The following is a 12,446-nucleotide window of genomic DNA, read 5'->3' as shown; positions in this document are numbered from 1 at the left end:
AGTCCAAACTCTTTCAAGATGGTTTTGTAACCTTTTCCAGCCTGATGAGCATCAACAATGCTTTTTCTGAGGTCCTCAGAAATCTCCTTTGTTTATGCCATGATACACTTCCACAAACATGTGTTGTGAAGATCAGACTTTGATAGATCCCTGTTCTTTAAATAAAACAGGGTGCCCACTCACACCTGATTGTCGTCCCATTGATTGAAAACACCTGACTCTAATTCTCATCTCATCTCATTATCTCTAGCCGCTTTATCCTTCTACAGGGTCTATCCTTCTATAGGCTCCAGCTTGCCTGCGACTATCCCAGCTGACTACGGGCGAAAGGCGGGGTACACCCTGGACAAGTCGCCAGGTCATCACAGGGCTGACACATAGACACAGACAACCATTCACACTCACATTCACACCTACGGTCAATTTAGAGTCACCAGTTAACCTAACCTGCATGTCTTTGGACTGTGGGGGAAACCGGAGCACCCGGAGAAAACCCACGCGGACACGGGGAGAACATGCAAACTCCACACAGAAAGGCCCTCGCCGGCCCCGGGGCTCGAACCCAGGACCTTCTTGCTGTGAGGCGACAGCGCTAACCACTACACCACCGTGCCGCCCCTGACTCTAATTTCACCTTCAAATTAACTGCTAATCCTAGAGGATACTTTTGCCACTCACAGATATGTAATATTGGATCATTTTCCTCAATAAATAAATGACCAAGTATAATATTTTTGTCTCATTTGTTTAACTGAGTTCTCTTTCTCTACTTTTAGGACTTGTGTGAAAACCTGATGATGTTTTAGGTCATATTTATGCAGAAATGTAGAAAATTCTAAAGGGTTCACAAACTTTCAAGCACCACTGTACTTTTACTGTGGCCAAACAACTCCACCTTTGATTCGTCTGTCCAGAGCATGTTATTCCAAAAGGCCTGGTCTTTGTCTATATGTTCATTGGTGAACTGTAATCTTGCTTTCATGTTCTGTTTGGACAGCAAAGACTTTTTCCTGGCACGCTTCCCATGCAAGTCAGATTTGTCCAATCTCTTTCTGATTGTTGATCTACACACTTTTTCATACCAACAGCTACAAGATCCAGTGATGGAATTTTGGGGTTCTTGGAGACTTCTTTTAGCATCAAACGGTCTGCTTTCGGTCTGAATTTGTTGGCGCAGTCATTTGAAATCTATGCAGCTTGTAGATGATTTTTGTGACCGTGGAATGATTTATTTCAAATAATTTGGAGATCTATTTAAATCCCTTGCTAGAGTCATAGCCATCCACACCCTTTGTTTTCTGAAGGCCTTAGAGAGCCTGGCATGATGTGAAATGAATACAAGACCCTACACGCACCAGCCACTTTATTAGGTACACCTGCTGTTTTATGCAGTTCTCTAATCAGCCAATCCCTTAACAGCAGCACAATGCATGAAATCCTCCAGATACAAATCAAGAGCTTCAGTTAATGTTCACTTCAAAGATCAGAATGGGAAAATTTGTTATCTCTGTGACTTTCACTGTGGGTGTTGGTGCCAGATATTGTTTTGATATGACATATGGGTGTCGGTTTGAGTATTTCAGAAACGGCTGATCTCCCGGGGTTTTCACACACAGCAGTCTCTAGAGTTTACACAGAATGGTGCGAAAAACAAAAAAATAACCCTGAGTGAGCGACAGTTCTGTGGGTGGAAACACCTTGTTGACAAGAGAGGTCAGAGGAAAATGGCCAGATTGGTTCGAGTTGCCAGGAAGGATATAGTAACTCATATCAACTCTTTACAACCGTGGTGAGCAGAAAACCACATTGGGTTCCACTCCTACAGCCACGAACAGGAATTTTCGTATCAAGAACAAGTTCCTATTAAAGTGGCCAGTGAGTGTAGCTGTCCTGTTTAAAGGAGACTGGTTCCACCTGCAGGAGATTGTAATCCATGGCGCACAATCTGGAAAACCCAATTCTAATTTTATGGACAAAATGATGAAAATGAGAACAAAATGTCAATTTTATGTTATTTGTTGGAGTACATCACCTTTATCTGTAGGCACTGTATTAAAGAGGGTGAAATGTTTTTTTGTTTTTTTTTTTAAATCAAGTTTCCATGGGATGTATTTATTTTTTCACATGACTGTACATACCTGTTCAGTTTTGCCCTTTATACCTGTTTTCTGTTGCAGAATATCTTCCAGCTGTTGAGGCACAGAAGGGATGGAGGCACCTGAGACAGGAGATTGTCAGTCCCTGAACACAAAACTACACACACACACACACACACACACACACACACACACAAATCAGCGCAGGAACATCATGGGTCCCAACCAACGCAGTCTCTCCACTAACATATAGACACACACTCACTCACTCACTCAGTGGACAACCAGAACTAAAGACTCACAATACAATAGAAATAAGCAAACTAAAAACGAGAACCAAGACTTTTCTCACTTTTGAACCATCCCATCATATCACCACTGGGACTCCACTCATTTCACTCGTTCTGTTGGAGGGTATTTCCAAGGTGACTATTTGCTTGTGCAGAAGAAACTGATGAGGCTTTTCATTAACACTCCAGGTAACCGGCTTTATTCTTTGTAAGGACACTACCAACACGTTGGCCTGTTAAACAGGACCATCCCGGCTGCACTGGCTATTAACATTAATCTCTGCACTATGATTGGTCCTGGTGACTCGTGCATGTAAAGGAAAGCCGTGTACGTTGGTCAGGTTTGCCGGCATCTCATGAGGATTTGAACCCCGAGTTAGGAAGCCAAAAACAACAGAACAAGAAAGATGGAGAAGAGGAGTGCACTTTCAGCCAGGAAGCCTCAGTGGTAAAACTTCATCCTGACACTAACACACACATGCATTCTGTGACGGGATGCAACACCATCCCTCAAAATGTATCAGCACAAAAGGTTGGGGGGAGGGGGGGACGAAGGGGGGAGGACCACAGTGACATTCATGCGTGTAAATATCTTGAACCTTCTCTCCATCCACCTGGACAAGCAGAGCAGATAAGCAAGAACTTATGTTCGCACAAAAATTTGAGAAAGCAGACAGTTCTGTATTTCTAAATTACCTCTCCCAGTTTAAATTAAATTATATACATATATAAAATATTTAAATATTTTTATTGTTCCTCACTTATTTCCCCCATCCTGTTCAAACTTTATAAACAAGTCTTTTTTCTTTTTTTTTTTTTAGAATCCTTTCAGTCTGAATATTTTTTTTTATGAATTTTACCCACAAAGTTTACGTTAACCTTTAACTTCCACTGTGCACACTTAATCTTTTCAGAGTGGGGAAAATAGTTGAGTATTATGAATGCAGTGAATCAGAGATCCGTCAGTAAAATAAAACACTTTTAATGAAGGTATGAATCAACTGCTTGTTTAGTTCTTTCTTTCTTTCTTCCAAATGCTACGAGGCAGGTCAACAAGATGGATGTAAAGTAGTTGTTCTTAAAATAGGGTCTGGGAAGCATCGCCGGGGGTTCATTACTTTTAAACTGGTGGAAATCACAATGTCACATAATGAGTTATATTTAGGCATCCAAGCACCAAAGTCAAGTTTATTTGTATAGCACTTTTAACAATAGACATTGTCGCAAAGTAGCTTTACAGAAAATTTAAGACTTTTAAACATGTGCTAATTTTATCCCTAATCTATCCCCAATGAGCAAGCCTGTGGCAATGGTGGCAAGGAAAAACTCCCTCAGACAACACGAGGAAGAAACCTCGAGAGGAACCAGACTCAAAAGCGAACCCATCCTCATTTGGGTGATGACAAATCGCGTGATTTATAAGTAACTCGCGTCTATAACTGTGTCCTATAGAGTCACAAAGTATAACTGTGACAATAGGAAAATCATTATAGCTTTAACACGAAGTCTGTTTTTTTTAAGTTATAAACTGTTTATTGATGGAAACTTGAGTGCAAAACTGTTCATAACAACCGCAGTCCTAAAGTTAGCAAGTCAACTGTAGTCCTCAGGCATAAATGCCTTACTGTAAGTGTCCAGAGCGTCTTCCAAGTGTGACTTTCGACTGTCCGTATGGGGCCGTCCTCCACAGGAGTAACGTGATCAGACTCCAGCCAGACATAGAGCATCAGGATGGATCAGGCAGGTCTGAGGAGCAGAAGAGGTCAGCATCGCTGGTGTCTCAGGATCGACATGTAACTCGGGGGGGGGGAGAAAACACAGGTATGCCCAGTGTTTTCTAAAGAGGTAAGAACAGGATACATTTTGCACTGAGTGCAAGCAGGGACTCCGGCAAAACTAACTATGACAGCATAACTAAAAGGGGAGAGCCAGAAGGTAACACAGGCATGAGGGCACCCCGGGACATAAAGCATCCAGCCACTACACAGTCAACAAACTTGAGTGAGTGGGGGGGATGACAGCATCCATACATCCCAGGAAAGTCAACTCCGACCTAATGTATTTGATCAGGAGAAATTTCAGGAATAGAAAATTCGATGGCTCTCAAGTTTTTTTTTTATTAATAATAATAATAATAATATAATTAATTTCATGAAACAAGTCTATACTGTAGGTGTTTGTGGAATTTATTTTATAGTCTAATGATTCTCTGGCTACAAAAAATATCAGAACGACTGATTTAACACTACTCTGAATTTATAAAGGAGGGCAGGTTTTTTTTTTGTTGTTTTGTTTTTTAATCTAATTAAACCCGGTCTTTTTCCTTCTTTTAAGAAATGGGTCGCTGAAAGTCTGGAAAAACTGTGTTAAGACTGAACACGACCAGCCAGTATTCTGATACACAAATACAGGCCATGCAACACTGGTTCCCCAGGAGGACTGGTCACATGTGTTGCGTTCATTTACAATTACAGAATATTCAAAAGACTTCTTGTTTTAAGAGTAAACGTGTATGCATGTTTTTCTTTTGCTGTTGTCTCATGACTGTTTGACTATCAGTAATTTATTAATCATCCCAGGAAAAAAAGTTGTTTTTCAAAACCTGTTGTGTTTATGGATGGAACCAGTAGACTGGGTCATTTCTTCATACCGTTCAGAAAAAATCTGAGGGAAATGCATACACACAGCAGAATGTTTGTCTTACTGTAGCATTACGAAGTGTAAAAAATAAAGTTTTTGCTTTCCTATTTCATTTTATAAAAAGTGAATTGAGCTGGTCTTTTAATAAATAAATAAATAAAGCAACAGAACCTAACTTTTATTAGATTGAGAGGCTTATTATTACAAGCAGCTCACATAAGAATGTTTTGTAATGATAGTTGTGCTGTGCACTTCTCTCCTCCTGCACATACAGATAATTGCAATAGTTATGATCCGGTACATGTTCTAGTATTCAAAAAGAAATGGCTGACTGTCTACTGGTGTTATTAGAAACTGTAAAAATGCTCTTGCTGTCAAGAAGCAGCAGCTTTAATATTTAATGGCTGCATTAATATGCGTTAGGGTGGGGTTTTGTTTTTGTGTGTGTAAAATTTTGAGGCTGACATTCAGTAGCTTCTTATGGTTTTTTTTTTTGTTTTAAATAATGACTAGTCATTTCTTCATTTCTTTGAAACTCCATAAATCCCATTAAACCTGAAATGATTTGTATTTATACACACCAGATAAAGATGTCCGAACCATTCGCAAACCTTCTGCATCTCCAGAGGATTGTTTCCATTGTATGTCAGTTTGTTAAGACTAGTAGAATGTGGTTTTGGCTTTCTTCGTATTTTTGAAAAAGGTAAAACATGTAGGTCTGTTAAATGAGCGTTATGATTTGTGATTCTATTTCTTCTGTACGTGACTGCCATTTTTTAAAATCTGATTTGATTGTTTTGGGGTCAGTTCTTAAAGTCAGTCTCCTTTAGTGCAGGCGTAATGTTTTGCACTTGTTGTATTATCCATATGGTTCTGTGATTAATGAGCGACATGACCTGACATTTCAGTGCTGAGGGTTTTTAGTTTTGTTTATGTTTAGCCCCTCCCCCCTTATTTTGAGGTATTGATTATCTTTTTCCTGCATGTTTGCCTCCCAACACTTCATTTAAATGCCATGCATTACAGATGCAGTGTCTGTATTTATTGTATTTTATAACAGCCTTTCTCTTCGATATCTACCATTATCCAGACTTTATTTCTAAACGGAGTATGGTTTAACCCTTGTTTGTATTAATATTCATCAGTATAATGTGTCACGCTTGTGCCGTATTATCCCATTACGAGCTTGGTACGGATTCTACACACTGATGAACACCATTTTTCCAAAATATATTCAGTGTTGCTCTGAAATCTCCCATAGGTGTTGAATTGAGGTGAGAGCTGTCGACTGCAAAGGCCATAGCATATGATTTACAGCATTTTCATACTCCAGAAGCCATTCAGTGAGCTGATGTGGGTGGAGTTATTGTAAAAGATCACACCTATCAGGATAGAAATGTTTCAGCTAAGGAACAAGACATTTGGTCAGAAAGAATGGAATGTGTTTATTTGTTTGCAGTAGTGTTTCTTTATAAGGGTATGAATCATGGCAGCAATATATATAACAGAGTCACGGTTTCTCTCTTCGTCACCCATCTGTAAACTGTTCATCACCATAAGATGACATCTAGGAGTAGGGAAAACATCAGAAAATAAAAGGTAGTGGGTTTCTGGGACTCGGGTTGAGAACCACTTGCATATTCCTTTGTCTGAATGCAGCATTACAGAGGCCCCTATATACCTGAGTTGCCTGAAATGTACTAAGAAGAATGCCAAGGTCCCCTTTTTTTCCCATTTGTGAATCACCTCTTCTTGTTGTTCTCTCTAACCATCAGCACCCATGTTTCTTGCATTTGCTCTGTTTGCCCTGGATGGATCACCTCATTAATTTAAACAGGATTTCTCTGCATACAGTATTTTCAGTAGCATATGTTTTCAAATAAGATGCATAGATACTAGTTCCAGAGCCACCTGAAACGACAGAGGAAGTCGCTTCAAAGTGGATCCACTTTGGCTAACGAATCAAAACGGATCTTGTTTTAAAATGAGCTGATGTGAAATGAAATAACCTGAAAATGTTTGTTGAAACTTGGTCATATAGCATTATAAATAAATTGTAACATATTATTTTAAATAAATACATTTAATGAGAAAATATTGGTGTTTTACGTTTTGATTTTCCAGTTAGTGAGCATAAGTTGTGATGCAAGCAATAAGATCAGACGAATTCTAAAAACTGTCCTGTAGCCAATTCAAATCATAATCTCTGCCTGCATTAGATGGAACTTGCTTCAAGTCAATAGCATCAAACTCTTCAGCTGTAATTATATAATGGCATAATGTGCATGTAAATGTAAAATGAACATCCATTATATCATACACTGTGTTTTAGGGAGTGTGTGTGTGTGTGTGTGTGTGTGTGTGTGTATGAAGAGTGGGCATAGGCAGAAACGGCTCTATCATGTATCACACCAGGGATTAAATGTAAGAAGGGAGGCGTCAACTCAGAAAAAAGCAATGTTGTAGCGACCAGCCTTATAAATAGTGAAGGGGATTAGTTACAGCAGTATTGCTTTCTTCAGGTCACATGTCACTGACCCTAACCTCGAGAATTGTATCAGGCTGTTAACAATTAACGAACAAATAGGACTTGAAACCCAAGAGTAGTGAATCAGAAGAGTAGATAATCTGAATAATAAGTGTGTCAGTATATTTACGATATTATCTGAGAAGGCTGAGCTGAGGTAGCAAGTCCTGGGTTTGTGAACATTTCAGTTCAAAGGTTTGCATCACTCTCATGCGATTATATAAATTAATATAACGGTGGAAGGTTATTCTCTCATTTTGTTGTGAACATGCTGAAATTCTCTCAATTTTTAATTCACTGTAAAATAAGGATAAATGATTTTTTTTTTAATCCAGGTATGCAAGCTTTTGAATTCCGCTGTACACCTAGTCTTAGGCACTTTGTTTTTTTTTTCCTTTAGTAGCCTATAAACTTTTTTTAAAAGATTTTTATTTTATGACTTTATCAAGGGCGGCACGGTGGTGTAGTGGTTAGCGCTGTCGCCTCACAGCAAGAAGGTCCTGGGTTCGAGCCCCGGGGCCGGCGAGGGCCTTTCTGTGCGGAGTTTGCATGTTCTCCCCGTGTCCGCGTGGGTTTCCTCCGGGTGCTCCGGTTTCCCCCACAGTCCAAAGACATGCAGGTTAGGTTAACTGGTGACTCTAAATTGACCGTAGGTGTGAATGTGAGTGTGAATGGTTGTCTGTGTCTATGTGTCAGCCCTGTGATGACCTGGCGACTTGTCCAGGGTGTACCCCACCTTTCGCCCGTTGTCAGCTGGGATAGGCTCCAGCTTGCCTGCGACCCTGTAGAAGGATAAAGCGGCTAGAGATAATGTGATGTGATGTGTGTGACTTTATCAAGTCAGTATAAAAACACTAGATTTCCAGCACAAAATTAAGTGTTAAGAAAAATGTTTGTAAACCAATAAAGAAAGCAGCATATTACTGTACATAAGACACAATTTTTGGCCAAAAAAAAAAACATAATGAAGGCTACTGGGTTTTGCTACAAAATTGAGAAGTGACAGTGTCCAGAAGAACTGTGGAAGATTCTGCAAGATGCTCAGTAAAACCTACAGCTTATAAAACTGCACTCATTGTACCTGAGACTACTATTTTTTTTAAGCAAAGTGTTTTCACACCAAATATTGACTTTGTTTCATTTATTACTGTTTACTGATCTTTATAGTATTTTGTTTTAAATGCAGAAAGATTTCATTATTTTTGAAGGCATCTTCGCTCCACAGCAAAATGTAAACACTTGCACGGTTGTGTGTACAATACTGGCCAAAAGTCTTAGCCCCCCCATTTTTTCATCCAAACTTTGTTATAGATTTTTTTCCCTTTACATTATCGAGCCTGTATAAAAACATTTTAAAGTTCCAAATGTTCGTTTTCCAGTTATCTGAGCAGCATTTTACATAAGTGACCACTTTTCAGATTAAAAAAGAAAACATAATGAAGGCTGCTGGGTTTTGGTGCAAAATTAAGAAGCGAGTGTCCAGAAGAACTGTGGTTGGTTCTGCAAGATGCTCAGTAAAACCTACAGCTCATTTCCTTATAAAACTGCACTCATTTTACCTGAGACTACTATTATTTTTTTTAATCAAAGAGTCGTCTCACACGAAATCTTGACTTTGTTTCATTTATTATGGCTTGCTGTTTATAGTATTTTTTTAATGTTGAAACATTGAATTTCATTGCTTTTAAGCTATTTTTGGTCAATAGCATTTCTTTACATACGCCTAAAACTTGCACAGCACTAAACGCCTCAACTGAAAATGCCCTCTACACAAACATCTTGAAGGCGTACTCTCGTCTCGGACTCGCTGACGTCATTAGCAAGCGTTTGTCGCACTAATATGACGTACAGTTGCTGTCCTGTCCTAGTGGCGCGCGGTCTTCTGCTCTGTTGTACTGAGCGGCTGTGAGCCTGTTCGCTGTTTGAGGTCGGTAAGTGCATGAAAGCCCGCTTCCTTGGTTGTCGGGTTCATGTCATGTGGTGTTAGTTATCGTGTGTAGCGAGTGAAAGTGAGTGAAATGAAGGACTTGAGGAAGGAAAACAGAAGGATGCCGCTGCTGCAATGGCGCGCTCGAGGCTGAACAAGGCAGGAGCAAGTCAAGGAAAAAAACGCGGTTAGCTCGCAGCAGCTGCACGATGCGTGATGATATTAGGACCAGATATGTGTTTTGTAGCTTTAAATCACACTTTTTGCAGGCTGAAAAAAGTCATTAAACTGTAGTTAAAACGTGGTAGCCGGACTTCTTATAAATCACGGGAAATATAGACGCGTGTAAAATCCGTGTGCGCCGCTTTTAGACACTTAACAGTAGCAGCGCTGAAGGTAATAACAAAGAGAAAGCAAACCTCCAACACAACCCTATTATATAACGTGTGTGTGTGTGTGCGCGCGAGCGCTGGTTGTTATAGCATTTATAAAACAAAATGTATATTTAAATGAATAAACAGCCAAATTAACATGCAGTTCGCAGTATCAGTGTACATAGTACAGTACAGTACGGAGTAGAAAATTTAGTGGTTTTACGGTAACACTGCTCAACAAAGGCCTTACCTCAAATCAGTTAATTTACTACAGGTTTTTTTTTTTTAAGGAATTATAAGTTCAAATTAAACTATAAGACACCGTAAGACGAGTTTCTTAAGACCCAAGTTATACTTCAGACTCTGTCAGTCTGTTCTCACTGCAGATGTAATTAAGCTTAGTTGACCCAAGTGTCAAATCAACACTTCAGATAAATATCAACCAGTAAGTGTCATTTTGGTGTGTTGGACTATGCTCAGAGTAAAAATGAATTACTGCAGGATTTTCAAGTAATTGACTGATCTTGTGAATACAAAATCGGTTAGACAAAAATTTAGCCAGGGTTCATGTTTATTCCACTACAAAATGGTCCTTTCTGATCTATAGACTATCAACACCGATCAGTTCAGCGTGTGCAGGACTTTATTAGTACACCACAGAATTGATTTGTTTTGCATTGGTTGCAGTGATTTACATGTGAGTTTTAGTATTGTTGATCACGTATCTAGACAGCTGTGAAGCTGATCATCGCAGCTGTCAAAGAGCTCAGTATTATTGTGTGCGACAGTGTTGTAGTAACATGACCCTGTTGCTCGCTTAAATGTGTCTAATGCCTGGAGCAGACTATGCAAATTCAGCCTGATTTTGTCATGGCCCACAAACTTCCGGCCCAAACATGAATGTTACAATCATTTCCAGTGTGACGTAATCCAAGAATGTGGCATCTGAGACTCCCTACTACACCGTGACAAAAATCTAGCTCGTGTTTTGCCAATTTTTATATTTTCTCACCTAGTTTGACAACCCCTACAATATTTCCCTTGACATCCCTTCTGTAGCCATGATTGACATTTTCTTGACCCTCGTCTCAGGCAACACACAAGGACATGAATGATGATTGGTTGGGGTCAAATTTGTAGTGTTGCCAGTCTCATGACCAAGACACAGCAAGAATTTATGGCACCATGAGCGTCTAATCTGATATGGTGACCATTGTGAAAGATTGGTCTTTGTAGTAAAGACAGAGCCACAGATCTGGATATATGAAAAGAAATAATTAGCTTTATTAAGATCTTAATATGGGGTGGCACGGTGGTGTAGTGGTAAGCACTGTTGCCTCACAGCAAGAAGGTCCTGGGTTTGAGCCCGAGGGCCTTTCTGTGCGGAGTTTGCATGTTCTCCCCGTGTCCGCGTGGGTTTCCTCCGGGTGCTCCGGTTTCCCCCACAGTCCAAAGACATGCAGATTAGGTTAACCGGTGACTCTAAATTGACCGTAGGTGTGAATGTGAGTGTGAATGGTTGTCTGTGTCTATGTGTCAGCCCTGTGATGACCTGGCGACTTGTCCAGGGTGTACCCCGCCTTTCGCCCGTAGTCAGCTGGGATAGGCTCCAGCTTGCCTGCGACCCTGTAGGAGGATAAAGCGGCTAGAGATAATGAGATGAGATGAGAAGATCTTAATATGTGGGTGAAATGTATACACGTCTTGGCTATCTAAGCTAAGAAAGAACACAATGGACAGTGAAGTGCTCTGTATTACAGTGACAGGAAGTGTTGAAGATCTCAAGGGTCTCATTCACAGATCAAGGTCATGTGCTTTTATTTTTTTTTTGTATTTTCTTTTTCTGGTGGTGAAATAAGAAAGTAGTAGCTTCAAACTTGAAGCTTGTTTTGATGTAATTTCAGTGAAATGTCTCTCTGAGCCATCTTGGAGCTCTCTTACTATAGATTCTTACTATATTGTCCTGGGGAAACATACAAATCTAATTTCCTAACTTGAATATGTAAATACACTTACCGGCCAACTTGTTCTTGATTCTAAGATTCCTGTTCTTGATTCTAAGATTCCTGTTTTTGAGGAACCCAGTGTGGTGTTCTGCTGTTGCGTGCTGAGATGCTTTTCTGCTCACCATGGTTGTAAAGAGTTGCTGTGAATTGCTATATCCTTCCTGGCAGCTCGAACCAATCTGACCATTTTCCTCCGGGCTCTTTTATCAACAAGGCGTTTCTACCCACAGAACTGTCACTCAATGTTTTTTGTTTTTCGCACCATTCTGTGTAAACTCTAGAGACTGTTGTGTGTGAAAACTCCAGGAGATCAGCAGTTTCTGAAATACTCAAACCAGTCAATCTGAAACCATCACCCATGCCACAGTGAAAGTCTCACTTTGAGATCAGTTTTTCCCATTCTGATGTTTGAAGTGAACATTAATTGAAGCTCTTGGTTTGTATCTGCATGATTTTATGCATTGTGCTGCTGCCAAGGGATTGGCTGATTAGAGAACTGCGTAAAACAGCAAGTGGCCGGGTGTTCCTAATAAAGTGGCTGGTGAGTGTAGATAACTATAATCTCTTATAGTTTCCACAGTCTTAG

The 12,446-nt window shown here is 39.9% G+C and overlaps 2 protein-coding genes across 4 annotated transcripts in view; both read left to right on the top strand.

The window, feature by feature from the left end:
• Positions 1-7,121, top strand: part of snx27b (sorting nexin 27b) — a 116,584-nt gene extending 109,463 nt beyond the window's left edge. For all 3 annotated transcript variants that reach the window (XM_060921452.1, XM_060921450.1, XM_060921451.1), the window contains one exon: positions 2,178-7,121. In XM_060921452.1, coding sequence (XP_060777435.1) covers positions 2,178-2,245 — 68 coding nt within the window. In that variant the 3' untranslated portion in view covers positions 2,246-7,121. The remainder of the gene's footprint in view (positions 1-2,177) is intronic.
• A 2,274-nt stretch (positions 7,122-9,395) lies between these two features.
• The window catches only part of adar (adenosine deaminase RNA specific), a 42,956-nt gene continuing 39,905 nt past the window's right edge, over positions 9,396-12,446 (top strand). The window contains exon 1 of the mRNA XM_060921449.1: positions 9,396-9,480. The gene's annotated coding sequence lies outside the window, so the exon portion shown is untranslated. The remainder of the gene's footprint in view (positions 9,481-12,446) is intronic.

This window comes from Neoarius graeffei, chromosome 5 (assembly GCF_027579695.1).
Source record: "Neoarius graeffei isolate fNeoGra1 chromosome 5, fNeoGra1.pri, whole genome shotgun sequence".
Classification (NCBI taxonomy): Eukaryota; Metazoa; Chordata; class Actinopteri; order Siluriformes; family Ariidae; genus Neoarius; species Neoarius graeffei.
This window is presented reverse-complemented; position numbering and strand designations above follow the sequence as displayed.